The 13,970-nt window shown below is 37.6% G+C and overlaps 1 protein-coding gene across 1 annotated transcript in view; it reads left to right on the forward strand.

Annotated features, from left to right (window-relative positions):
• Window positions 1-13,267, forward strand: part of DSCC1 (DNA replication and sister chromatid cohesion 1) — a 14,027-nt gene extending 760 nt beyond the window's left edge. Inside the window, exons 2-9 of the mRNA XM_010576971.1 lie at window positions 1,741-1,909; window positions 4,326-4,460; window positions 7,445-7,535; window positions 8,862-9,000; window positions 9,980-10,032; window positions 11,248-11,405; window positions 11,962-12,110; window positions 12,911-13,267. Coding sequence (XP_010575273.1) covers window positions 1,741-1,909; window positions 4,326-4,460; window positions 7,445-7,535; window positions 8,862-9,000; window positions 9,980-10,032; window positions 11,248-11,405; window positions 11,962-12,110; window positions 12,911-13,019 — 1,003 coding nt within the window. The 3' untranslated portion in view covers window positions 13,020-13,267. The remainder of the gene's footprint in view (window positions 1-1,740; window positions 1,910-4,325; window positions 4,461-7,444; window positions 7,536-8,861; window positions 9,001-9,979; window positions 10,033-11,247; window positions 11,406-11,961; window positions 12,111-12,910) is intronic.
• The last annotated feature ends 703 nt before the right edge of the window (window positions 13,268-13,970 follow it).

Genomic DNA, 13,970 nt, shown 5'->3' on the forward strand with positions numbered 1-13,970 from the left:
CCGGCGGTGGAAGGCTGGAGTTGTCCCACCCTCGCATCTCCGCCTCGCCGTGAGTGGGAGAGTCGGATGGGTCTCATCTTTAGCGTTCGTTAGCTGGCGTGGCTCTTAAACGGCGCTTTTCCCAGACTTTAATTCTTCTGAGAGGGTGAAGGCGTAACTGTCCCTTAAACCTGGCTCAGTTACATTGGAAATTAAAAGCTGCCACCGCCTAAAATAAGCTGGACAAAGCGAACATAACCAGCACTTTATGATGGGTAGTTACAACACGTTTAGATTGTTTCAGTGAAATAACTGTTGTGCGCATTAAAAAACAAAAGATGGGATAGGGGATGGTTCATGTGTTGTTACGGTGTGAGTCAGTAACAAGGCTCAGTTCCTGTTCCCTGCCTACTCAATCTGATCAGAGTAGCAACTTTATTGCTAAGGTTTCCCACTTCTGTAGGCTGTTGTATTGAGGACTGTTCTGGCATTTTTTTAACTTTTTACGTATGGAAAAATTGCTTCTCATGAGATTTCTAGCAGAAACTGAGGAGAGTTTCTTGCCGGGCATATAAAGATAGATGCCTAAAAATTTGTGTTTGGGAAAGGAGATTATGTCTGTAAAAGAATCCCTCTGGCCTCTTGAGTTTTTCTTACTGGAACTCCTGACATCAGGTGGACGTCAGGGTGCCTACAAGTTAGACAAGCGGAACAGCGAAGGACGTACAATATTAGCATAGGCATTTGGTGGGATGGTTATGTGACATCTAACTCTGGACCAAGAACAGATTCTAGATACGTTTTTGGTACTGTTCTAAAATTTCTTCCTTGGCTCCAATGCCAGGGACATAACATAATAAAAATGTTTAAAATGATACAATATTAGAATTCCCTCTAAAGAAAATAGTCCTCAGAGATGTATGTTATTAAGCCTGGTCACACTCAGTGCAACATTGGTAAGGTGTCATTGGTTGGAGGCCTGACTCCTGCTGAGGACTGCTTGTGGCACAGCTGAGCTCTGTTCATGCATGCAGGCTTTTAGAAGCAAGATGAGCAGTTTCATTAAATCGAACAAGAGCACTTAATTTAGTGTAGCCTGGGAGGAACTGAATGTTCCCTTGTTGTGGTCCTGCTTCAGTATTATCACATCCTCACTAAGAATCTCTATTTAATCAAGTATGTGAGCTGAAGAGGGGGTTTGCATTGATTCTTTGTATGAAATGTTCTAGAAGATGTTCTTATTTCCTGTGTGGAATTACTTGCAAGAAAATGTATATGCTTTTGAGAGAGAATTATCTGAAGGGCACTGCACAACAGACACAATTTCTGTTTGCTTTCTTGTCTCACAATGGGCTAGTTTCAGTCCTTATTAAAAAACAACTGTAGTTGTAATCTAATTTCTAAGATTAGTGAACTAGTTCAGGCTTTAAGCATCATTTCATCAGTGTTTTAGGGGGGTCATCTGAATAGGCAGGTGAAGTGGTTTGACCGTGATCTGCAGAAAACCTTGAATGCTCGTCTTTCAGAGTGCAAAAACTCAAAAGAGGAGAGGAAAAAACCATAGTGTTAAGATATTTAGATTAATTGACAATTACGTCTTTATATTTTGGTTTACTGTGACTGCTGCTACCAAATAGAACTGCAGTTTGTAACTTCTTTACCAATGTATAAATGTGAAAAAATATCAGACAAGTTTAATAGGTGTTCATCCTGAAATAGAGGTAAAAATGCATCTTTATTTTGGTGCTATTTTTTTTCCAGCCTAGTAATCCGTGGTGAAAAGGATGAACAAGCAGTGTTGTGCAGCAAAGATAAAACTTATGACATGAAAATAGCAGATACCTCAAATATGCTGCTGTTTATTCCTGGTTGCAAAACTCCAGAACAGCTGAAAGCAGATCAAGCATCTTGTAATGTTATTCATTCACAGGTATGTCTTTCTGGGTTTTGTTTGTTTGCTTTAATTCTCTACATTCTTATTCTCTATAATTTCTTGTATTTTATCCAAGATGCACATGTGAAACCCAGCTGGTATTCAGTTGCCTAAACATAGGCTTCTAATGCCATTTTAGATGCCTTGTGGTATTGGTCTAGCTACGAGCTGCCACTGCAGAAGGACATGAGTCTCCTGTAGGTTCTTTGTATATTGAACAGCCCCAGGAGCATGTCTTTATAAATACGCTTTATACACAGGGGGCAGGCTATACCTTAGGGTGTCCAAAATGGCTCTGGGGCCCTTCTTTAGGCAACTGAACTTTATCCATAATGTATGATAATTATTGTTTCTAAGAAGTTAAAATTTTGGTTTATTTTCAGTGGATAGTAATTACTTGCGGTAGGTATTAAAAGCTTTCAGAGAAAATCTGATTTCTTATAGCAGCTGTTTTTAAAATAAGCTTTTTTCAAATTGATTCTTAGGAGTGCTTTCCCCAAAAGGCAGATTATACCATGTCATGCCTGAATATTATTTTTTTAAATACAGAAATATATTCAAAGGTGGCCTCTCTTTCAACTACCATCTGGAAAGATTTGTTGGAGTGAATGATTATAGAGTTCTCAGTTTAAAGAATTCATTGTTCACTGCTCTTCTGAAGCATAGTTAATAGAATTCTACTAAAAATAGTTAGGCAAATATTATTACTAGGTCATTATTTGCTGTAATGGATATAATGACATCACTGAGGAGTAATCCTGCTTGTCCTGAGATGAACATAATAAATCAAAACAACATAATTTCTTTTGTGAGGTCAGCAGTTCAGCTAATAGAAAAAGTTAATTCAAACTAAAGTAGATTAATGAGAAAGTAATATTCTCCCATATTCTTTTTCTTGTTATGTTTAATGATCTCACTAGTTCTCTGAAGTCATGCATGCCAATATAATATAAATGTGATTTGCTTATGAATTATTTTTTGAGTTGTATTTCTAAGAGCTTTCTTAGTGTTTTCAAAAACTGTACCTAGTGTATTGGCACTGCAAATTATGAAACATAGCAAAAGATACTATGTTGACTTAGTATTTTGGGGCTTCACTGCTCTTCTGTAGTCTTGGTGCTGCTTTTTGTGCCACTTGCAAGGCTAATACTCACAGCCAAAGCATCTGATGTTTTATTCACCTCACGCAGACCAGCTCCAGTTACGAGCTTTGGATTATAAATTAGAATTATTTATTTTCTTTCCTGTGCAGCATTACCAAATTGCTCAGAAAAGAACTTGGCAGGAAAAAAAAATCTAACACTTAGGTAAATGCTATTTGACATGGAGGGAAAGAAAAGCTTAGAAGTTTATCAGGAAATTAGTATTTACCTGAATTTTGTGCCAAGCAAGCTATGGAATAGTTAGATTAAAAACTGAGAGCTTTCTTTGTCTTAGAATTTGGATAGGACTTCTACATATAGGTGGTTTGTTTATAGTTGATTTAAATGGAACATTATTTTAAAGTTTTGGGGTGTTTTTAATGGATGACCTTTAAAAAAAAAACAAGTAGCCTAGTAAAGCATTTAGGGTATTGGAAAGTACTATCTGGATGCTTTTTCGTGGAGGCTTTTTTACAAGGGGGCTAGTGGTTGGGTCAGGAGTCATGAACCAGGTGCCTGTTCTGCCTCTGCCATTCTGTACCCGCTTTTGTTGGTTTGGTAGATAGCAGAAACAATGCTGAAAGGCCTCCAATACTCTGTCCTCTTCAGAGAATCTTCTAGTAAACCCAGGCTGTACCCTGTGAAACACCTCAGGATTGCTCTGAAAGTAAAGTTTTATTAGATTAGTCCTGTTGAATCAATTACACCTGAGCTTCCTGTTGCATGCTTTTAATTTGTGTGTTGAATCAGAGTAAGGAACAGAGATGTCTTTTTAGTTGTGTGCAAATGTAGCTCTGTCTCATTAATGTCTGTTTATGATGATTCACTAAGGTGTAAAAAGACCATGAAGTAGATCCCAAGCATGGGAAGAAGTGAGGAAGATGGAAACCCCCTCATAATATAGGAGGGGTTTTATGGCAGTAATATAATTTAGTATTAAGAGGAAAAGAAATGTTGACAAGAATTGTGCAGGAATATATCCCATGGTGATATTCTATCATTTGCATGTGGAGGTGAGCTGTTCCCTTTGTCATATGCACTATGAACATATTTTTATCAACCAGTAGTGGATTTTTATTCTTCATTGCCTGTGGTGAACTTTTTTTATTGAAAATATTACAATGATTGTTTCATCTTTAAAGTAATTACCCTATTAATAAACTCTTGTTCTCAGTGACCAGGTTAACACATGTTGCTGATAATTTTGGTAAGCTGCTTTGAATCCAAATGCTATATTAAAATGTTTTAAGAGTCACTGCTTGTTCTTGTAGATTGCTGGCTTCTCTAATAACTATTGGGAATTAAGGAGATGTCGACCAAAACTGAAGAAACTGAGGAAGCTTTTAATGGAAGATCCATATGAAGGGCCAGATAGTCGGAAAGATCAGACTTTGACATTTTCAAAGGTAAATCAGCTACGTAAGCTACTTTCTTGTAATTGGTAATGGGCAAATTAAAGTGAAGATACATTCTTAACTAGAAAAATGCCTTTCCTCCCATGTTTCACAGTGCTGCTTTGAGTCGATTTTTTAAGCCTACTGTTCTAAACAAGTTGGTAATTATTAGCACTTCCACTGAGTAGCAGATAAGCATCTTTTTTTAGTAAAAAGAGGAAAAGGAGGGGCACCGAAAGAGACTGGGGATTTCACTTTTTATATGGGAAGTTTCTTGAAGACAGTCTTGAGAACCTTTTCTAAGTTTTGAGAGCTATATGTCTACTAAGGTATAATGCAGCCTTTCCTCCTTTGGGGCTGTCAAGTATGACATGTCATGTATGAGCAAAATATGAGGTCAGAGGACACCCATGTGCAAGTCACTTGCCAATCAGTAATTTATGATGACAAGGAGAAACAGGGAGTTGCAGAGAATGACAAGGATGATATGAGACAGAGAATAAGACTGACACTACAAGAAGGGAAAGCACAAATAAAATCCTGTCCTCCCGCCCTTTTATGTTTCCAGGAAATCCAATTTAGGATCTAAAGAGTAATGGAGATATTTGGACTGTGCAGCATATGATCTCAGATAAAAGGCTGATAAAAATCCGGGGGTTTTGTTAGTTTGGTTGGTTTTCCTTTTGACTTTAAAAAACAGAAATGGTTGCTCCAAAGTATTTTACACTAAGGCTTGGCTGAAGCTGATACCAACAAATCATTTGTGTGTGCTTGGATATTACTTTTCTCCCTTGGAGAGAAATGCTGCCTCTCTCTTTATGGGTGATTAACACACTAATCTCTGATCAGTTTCAGAATCTTTCCTCCAGCATTGCCTTTTTCCACCTACTCTGGTCTAGGCATAGAAGTACATGCAGCAAAGTAAGGGATGGCAAAGGGAAAAGGGCTTAAATTGTCCAGAAATTATAAGCATTGACAAATGCTAGCAATGCAAAAAATGTCACATGCAATAATATTTATTGACAATATTGAACGAATATTATAGAAATATGTCAATGTCTTGCCAAACATTAGTGCCTAGTTTGAGGACTGATCTTCTCTGTTTGTTTTGAAGGAGACTATATTTCCTATATTAGCTTACTGGAGAGCAACTAGATATATCTGATCTAAATGTATACAAATTTTATCTTGCCACTGGTGGAACTTTAAATGAATCTGAAAGCTCTCCATGGGAAAGCTGTCTTTCCTGTGGGAGTAATTCTCATTGGATTCTCAAACAATGCATGTGTAGTAAAGATTTCCACTGTGTTGTTTGCTTACACTTAATATTTATTGTGTGCTGGCAACTAATAAGCCACCTTTAAGCTGTTTGAAAACAAGTTACTCTCTTTTGGTGGTTTACTGTAAGCTTCTTACAGTTTTCAGTACTGTATCATATGCAGAGAACCACAGCAAAAGAGCCATAAGAAACTATAGCACTATAAGGAAGGCTGTTGCATAGTGATGTGAATTAACAAACTACAGGAAAACTTATAAATGGGCTAGTACACAGCTTGTTCAGGATGCACCAAATTAAAATCCTGGATTTTACAGTGAAATGACAAGGCATACTGAAATGATCGCATGCATCAGTGTTAAGGATAAAAAACATATTGAATAGATTATCTAGAAATTGCTGGTGTGGACATGGTGCAAGTCAACCCATTCCATTTTATGTTTGCAAGGGTGATGCAGCTGACAAAAGCATCAGAGCTGAGAGCAGTAATTTCTTAAAAAAAAAAAAAAAAAAAAAAGCTGTTGGAGTGCTAGCCAGGCCTCAGAGGGGGAAGAAATGCCAAGGACTCCTGTGCAAGGTGTTATCTGAATGGCAGTATCTAAGTCACAAACACACTTTCATATTGATCTGGGAATATTTTTGGTCTCAATTGCTAGCAGTGTTTTTTTTAAGTACTATATACTGTGGTCATCCCTTGCTGAAATACTGATGTGAGTTCAGTGCTGCTTGGCCTGATGATGTTTCAACATACTGTCTAATAGGAATGGCACAGCAGGAAGCGGAGACCTTTCTGTATTTATTAAATGCTTCTTTAACATGTGGATGTTCCAAACTTAGTGTTGGTTTGTTCCATTTGTGTTCCTGTAGTCTAACAGATCTCAAGTACTTAATCCAATTTTTTTCTTTTCTGATAGGAAATATTCTTACACTATAATCAACAAAACTTTAATATTTGAGTTGATTAAAAAGGCTGTAAGGCAATTAAAAAGGGCTGCAAGGTCAATAAAGGAATTAATGAAGCCCTGTTTCCTATGGGTTTGTCTGGCGTTCCTTCCCTTTACTTCGGTCCTCATGATACCTTCTGTTCCTCCTATGTCTCCTAAATCTTTACCAGAGTATCCACAGCACCCTTCCATCTCAGCAAGTAACTGTTCTGCAAGGAGCTGTATGTACTGTGGCTGGCTCTGTGCTACATGTCTGCTAATCGGTTAGCAGACACCAAAACACAACACTAACTGTTGAGGTCATGCTGGAGGAGACTTTCACTCAGTGGAGGTACTAAGTTGGAGTTCTGACTTCTATCCAAAAGTGATAAGTGATTTTTGTTTTGCCTTTTCTTTGAATCTTACAGATTAAAATATGTGGTTTAGGGAAGACAGAACACATTCACTTTTCATTCTTGCTGTGATGCTTTACTTACGATGCCTACTTACACTAGTTTGACGTCCTGGGAATACAGGTATATTACTTATGCATGGCACAAAGACTTCCCTGTGGTTAGACTGGTTTTTATATTCAATAACCCTTTGAGAAAATGTTGTAAGTTACAGGAAAGGTTTCAGAGAATGTGGTAAACATTAGCAAATTCAGAGTCTGGGGAAAAAACCATCAATCTTCTAAGTTTTTCTTTCATTATATCTTATTAAGGCATTTAGCATGCTTGCTGAAGCAAAGGAGGAGTAAGGATAACCTGTTTTATTTCCTTCTTTCCTTGTTGCAGTATACAACAGAAGATTTGTTAAGTCTGATTCAAGCAAGTGAAGAAGAAATACTGCACCAATTGCAGGTTATAGATGCCTGCAAAATCGAAGGTATTTGTCTCTAACTAATATTATTGCCTATAAGGAAATAACCCTGCTTTTATCCCCAAAGTATCTGTGTCTCCTTTTTCTAAGGCCCATTCCACATCCTCATCTTTCAAGGTGCAAGTTAATTGAAAGTACTAAGATCTGCTTCCATAGTTCCTCCGCTGCTATGAAGCTGATCAAAAGGATAAAACTGAGCAGGCATTGAGCAGTCTGGCTCTTCCCAGGGTAATTCCTTCTTTGCTGCTACAAACACTGGCATCAGAGTATCCTACCTATAGCATGAATATTTTTTGGCTGGTTGCCCTTTTCATGGATGAGTGGGTACTGCTTTCTGCAGTTCTAGAGGCAAAAATAGCTGATCCTTAAGTAACTCCAGGCCTTTCATAGTCTTTTGTTCCTCCCAGACAGGGTTTATCTTGGAAGTCTCCCTACTGTGTCAGGCAAGGCTGGAACAAGTGTGTCACCTTGGGACAGGTCCTACTCATCATATACTTGGCAAAGCCCAAACCCTCACCTGGGTGCGAGGTGATAGCAGTCCTAGAGTCATAGAATAACATAGGGCAGAACTGAGCTCTGGAGGTTGTTAGGTCCAAACCCCTGCTTTAGAACAGGGCCAACTTGGAGCTGGCTGCTCAGGGCCTTGGCTGGTTGAGTTCTGAGCATTTCCAAGGGTGGAGATTGCACAACCTCTGTCCAGGCTGTTCCAGTGTTTGACTATCTGCAAGGAGAAAAAAATTCTCCTGATACCCAGCTGGGATTTCCCTTTTTGCAACTTGTGCTTGTTGCCTCCTGTCCCATCACTGAGCACCACTGGGAAGACTGCTGATCCATCTACTCTATACCGTCCCATTAGATAGGTGGATCTCACAGATGACTTTCCTTGTTATTTACTGCTGCACAGCATCATTGTACCAGATCCGTGCTTTGTCACATCTGGATTTCTGTGAACTTGGCTGGACCTGAACTGCCACTTTGCAGGCCCAGTGCAATCAGTTCTGTTCATGCACCTCTGTGCCTGAATTAATTATTAGTTTTTCCAGGTCCGATTCATCTTGGGATGGGATTTGTAATGTCTTTGTATCTGTGTCACTTAATCTACATAAACAGTTATGAATAATTGAGATTATTTTATTTCTTTCTCCTTTACATTTGCTCTTACTATTCTGTTCTTTTTCTCTGTTTTAATCCTGAAAAGCACAGAATGCTGTCGCTGTACTTTGTGAAGGTGTGACTTAAATGTCCAGACTCCTGTAATGTATCTTCAGGGGAACAGAAATAAGGCGTCAATGTTTTCCTTCTAACGTTGTTTTGTGTTTTTTCATTTGGCAGGATTTTGGAGAATTCTAGAATTTGACTATGAGATGAAACTCTTGAATCATGTGACTCAGCTAATAGACTCAGAGTCCTGGTCTTTAAGTAAGGTTCCTTTACGTACCTGCCTTGAGGAACTTGGATCTTTAGAGCCCAGGTAAGCAATTACTTTTAGTACTTAAAATTGTCTACAATTATTATTACCTATTACTAATTACAAACATTATTAATTATTTATTAGAATTATAGTCTTGTAACTCTAGATTCTAGTTACTGTGGCTCTAAAATACACAAGGGCATTAGTAGTTTAGGCAGACAGGTTAGTAAACTGATTTTAGTGTATGTTGGTAATATTTCCATTGATTCGGTAGTAGAAATATTACTGCTGAATTGTAAATGGTGGAAGTAGCATGTACTTAAGCTGTAAATTGCTGGCCATCTTGAAATACTTGTTCTGAAGCTATAGCTAGCCAAAAATGTTCAATTTAGCTCTTGTGTAATGTCTGAGATGGTTGTATGTTTTCTGGTATAATACTGAATTCAGATTGTAAGAGTTGGTTGTACTGCCATTTGGAGTAATGAAATAATTTAAGATTGCCATTCAAACAAAGTCTTAAGTTTACAATATGTAGCATTTTCCATTTATTTGGCTTTTGGCTCAAAAAGAAATCTTGCTTTAGTGTTAGTGTCTGTACTTAGGTGGTAATCTTATGCCATAGTTTTAGAAAAATGCCTCCTGTTCAGTAAGGGATAAATAACTGCCAAATTTGTGAGTTGTGTTGCTTCTCATTGGAAAGAAGTGACATCACAAGAATCTCTTTTCCTTGTTCTCCTTACACCTTTTAGTCTTTACTAGTTATAACCAGAAAGTGGAAGAGACTTTCGGGGGTGACGTGCTGAATTAACTCCCATCTGTCCTTTTTGTCTCCTTTTGTCCTCTTTTAACTTAGTTCTAAGTTCTTATCAATTTGTTCATTTCAGCCATGAAGATGTCTCCCATCCTCCATTCTCCTTCATTTTTTTTTTCCTCTACCTGTTCCTTCATCTTCTTGGTAACTGTTTCTGTAATGTCCTAATGAACAGTTTTAAGACTTGATTTCTAATTTTTTTTCCTTTTTTTTTTTTTTTCCCCCCAGGGAGATGATAGAACATACTCTTTTAAGCTATGGAAGGAAATACATCGATGATGGTAAGTCTGGGAAAGCATACATATTTTAATTTTGCATAAAGGAAAGAGTTATTCATGAGTAAATGCAGATTTTGTGCAGGTGGCCCAAACAAATGCATTTGCTAATATGCCGGTAAAAGGAGGGAGCAAACAGTGAGCTAAAAATCAGTGAAATTCTTGGAGAAAGTTTCATAGGAAAAAGGACTATTAAACTGTACAAGATACTAGGGAAAAATCAGGAACTATCAGAGGTACCCAAAGTGACTTACTAGGTTTCTACAAGCCATAATTTTGTGACTAAAGACAGATCACTTGTAAAATTTAGATGGAATCTCTCTTTAGATATTCTGGGAGGTCTCAGATACCACATGTTTAAGCAATTAATTGTGCTATTGTGAATAGTCAGTGGCATGTAGATCTCCCTGAATTCAGCTTGCCTGAAGTAGACATCTGTCTTTGGTCCCTTGAAGTGCACCACAAGATCCATTGATTGTATTGATTAAATCTCCGTTGGCCATCTAACATATAGACATAGTATTTCAGTGCCTTAATCTGAATTCTTCTTCACAGTTGCTTTCATCTCACCTTTGGCTGAAGTAGGAGTTGCACTCAACCTTAAAGGACACAGGAAAGTAGTTGGAGTGACATAGATTGTTGTCTTGGTATATTTAGGCAGGTTACACAAAGAACAGGATTGAGTTGCAGGAAGTCCAGATGACTGAAAAAGTGGAAGGACGTGTTTATGCCTCACATTGCTCAGAGAATTTTAGTCAAGGTAGTGAGAATGAAAATAAATTCTCCTTATTCCCTTAATCATCTAATATTATAAGGATGATTACGGAAGTGAATGTTTTGGGTTAATTGTTGAACCACAGACAGCAAACGCTATATACAAGCTGTTCAGAAACAGGAATGAAAGCTGTAGGAAAAACAGTGTTACTGTGGAAAGGGGAAAAGGAGATATTGGGGGAAGGATATATATATCAATTGATATGAATGAATATTGTGGCTCGGGCAGTGCTGCACACACACATAATTTTCTGCTTAATCTGCTCTTGCAAATGAGAAGTACCATCATTTATGCAAAGTAATACCAGGTCAGGTTACTCCCTGAGGAAAAGAAAAAACAGGATACTTGGTTTGTAGAAGACTGTAGAACAGAATGGAAATAAGAGGCTGTTCTCTGTTTTTTATCAAAAAGCAAGAACCTAATATACACTGGTTTTTGTTTCTCAGCAGGGGAGGTTTACTTTGAAATGCATGAAGATAAAATATGCAGAGCTATAGCACAAATGCTTTTGCAAAATGCAGTTAAATTCAATCTATCAGAGTTTCACGAAGTCTGGCAACAAAGCGTCCCTGAGGGAATGACAACAAGGCTTGATCAGCTTAAGGTAAAAACCATAAAGCAGTACAGATCCTTCCATGAGTAGGCTAACTGACTTGTGTCATACGTAGATTTTATCGATTACTGGAGATTGATTGTGTTATTTCTGTCACCTTTCGAGTTAAAGTACGTATGATGTCCTCTGTGAGCACCGGTAGTCTGGAATCCTGACAATTCAGGTTTCTCTAAGTCTGGCATGTTTCACTGTTTGAAGAAAAGTTGCAGCTGTACAGTTAATACTTGTAACTAGAACAGAAGCAGAAGTCGAGCAGGCTGTAGTGACAGGCAGTAGAGTAGCAAGCACTATGAAAATCGTTTTGCTCAAAGGATGTAGAGAGATGTTGGGACTTAATGGATTTCCCCTCCCTCCTTGTCATAAAGGAAGTGATAAATACTGCCTGTAATACAGCGCCTTTATGATACTTTTTCACTTTGCCTCTAGTAGTGTTGTTTTAGAAGGCTTCGGAGGTGCAAAGGGCAACTTGTATGGATTATTGCCAGAAAGAAGGAAGTTTAATTGTTTTGTCTTTACTTAACGTTTTCTCTCTGGTGCTGATGTACAGGGCTTGGCTCTTGTGGATAAAAGCTCAAGACCAGAGACCATCTTTCTGCTAAAAGTAGAAGACTTACCTGAAGACAATCAGGAAAGATTCAACAGCTTATTCAGCATACGGGAAAAGTGGACAGAAGAGGATATTACCCCTTATATACAGTAAGGATATATTTCTTTTTATTAAGATACAATTAGTGTTATATTCTCCCCATTTTGCAGAGCTGACTTCTTAGCAGCTATGATTGCCTCAAATATTATACTTTCCATTTTAAATGAATACAAACTCTATATGAATAGAACTGGGAACTGTAGCTACATTCGTTGGATTTAAACTTGTGTAAAAAGCTGCTCCTACTAAAGTTAAGTGGGCGATAACTCTGTCTTATTTGATCGAGGCAGACTTAAAGGATGAACTTCCTGACATTTATTATCAGCCTCCATATTTATAACACAAGAACTATAGAGCCATAGTGCTTCCTATACCGTGTCCTTTGTTCTTTTGGTGGTTAACCCTTACACTACAGTGCTATGTGGAAGGCGCAGCCATGATACATGTGAGCAGATACAGATGGTAACCCAGAAGTAACTGTATCAAACCTTTATGGGTGGCTCTAAATTTACCATAATATAATTAAGTAGTTCAAAGCTAACTGTTTTGCTGGATTGAAAACCCATTTGAGAGGAGTAATAATAAAAACCAACCAGTCCTGCTAAAAACCAAAATCCTTGTTTCTGAAGTAAATAATATAGTTTTGCCTGTTGCTGAAATGTCAAGCCAAATTCTAAACTTTAGGTAATTTAAAGCATTATGTGACAGTTAACGGTAGTAGTTTGTTGGGGTTTATTTTTCCTTCCAATACCCTAATCCAGTTTATTGCTATATTTATAACTATTTCATGGATTCATTTTGTATGAGAATCTCTCTAATGCCAATGTCATCTGCTTTATTTCCTCTATAGAGATTTATGTGCAGAGAAGCAGACAGTTGGTGCTCTTCTGACAAAATACGCTCGGTCCTCAATGCAGAATGGTGTTAAAGTTTATAATTCTAGAAGACCCATCTCATAACAAGTATTGTTTTAAGAACTGGAGTACTGAATGGAGTAACAGTGAATGTTGCTTGTTGCTGCCTTCTGGGGAAAGGAGTTGTCAACTGGTATTATACAATGTTCTTGAGATTAAGCAGCTAAGCTTCTTGAACGAGTTCTGTTTTCTGCTCAGCTAAGTAGAATGTGAGGGTGCTTGCCTCTTCTAAGAAACTATAGTGTCATCAACTGATGCCCACCTTCCTTTGCCCACCTTATTTTTCCTCTGTGTCTGTAGTTATGCCAGGAGTCAAGCTACTTCTTGAATATACTTTACCTGTCTATCCGTAAACTGAAGTCTGAAATTAAAAATTAAAACCTCCTTGATATTAATTGAATCACTTGAATTGATTTCAACAGCAAAATGGAATGCTTAGTCTTTTGCCCATTAGTGAGCATTCTTTAAGATTTCATGGCAGTGTTGACATTTTGAATACTGCAGACTTTGACAAGCTCATGAACAGATTATTCCTGACGGAGACTACACTAGTCTTAATTTTGGAAGGTGGTTCTTTTTGTAGTCATGTCTGTGAGTAATACTGGCACGAGCTCTTGACACTTTAACACTTGGCAGAGTTGCCTTTTTAAATATTACAAAAAAACCAAATTGCAGTCAAGTGTGAAGATATGAGAGAATAGTTGGACATTGCGTTATGACCTTCCTATGAACTGCCATTAGAATGTAGCTGATGTAGAATTAATGTTTTACAGAAGACTACCTTTGCTTTTTAAAGAGAGCTTATAAAATTTGTAATACGATTTTTTTTTTTAAACTTTGTTATGGCAAATAACTGGACATAGAAATTGTGTCTTGAAAACTTAAGGTGGAATATTACTCTGTGTAGAGCAATGAAACAGGATTTTTCTATGATATTGTCATAAAGTGGAGTGCCTGAAATTGAAATTTTGTAATCATTAAAAAGGATTGTTTGCA

This window comes from Haliaeetus leucocephalus, unplaced genomic scaffold (genome assembly GCF_000737465.1).
Source record: "Haliaeetus leucocephalus isolate CR32 unplaced genomic scaffold, Haliaeetus_leucocephalus-4.0 Scaffold555, whole genome shotgun sequence".
In the NCBI taxonomy this organism is placed as follows: Eukaryota; Metazoa; Chordata; class Aves; order Accipitriformes; family Accipitridae; genus Haliaeetus; species Haliaeetus leucocephalus.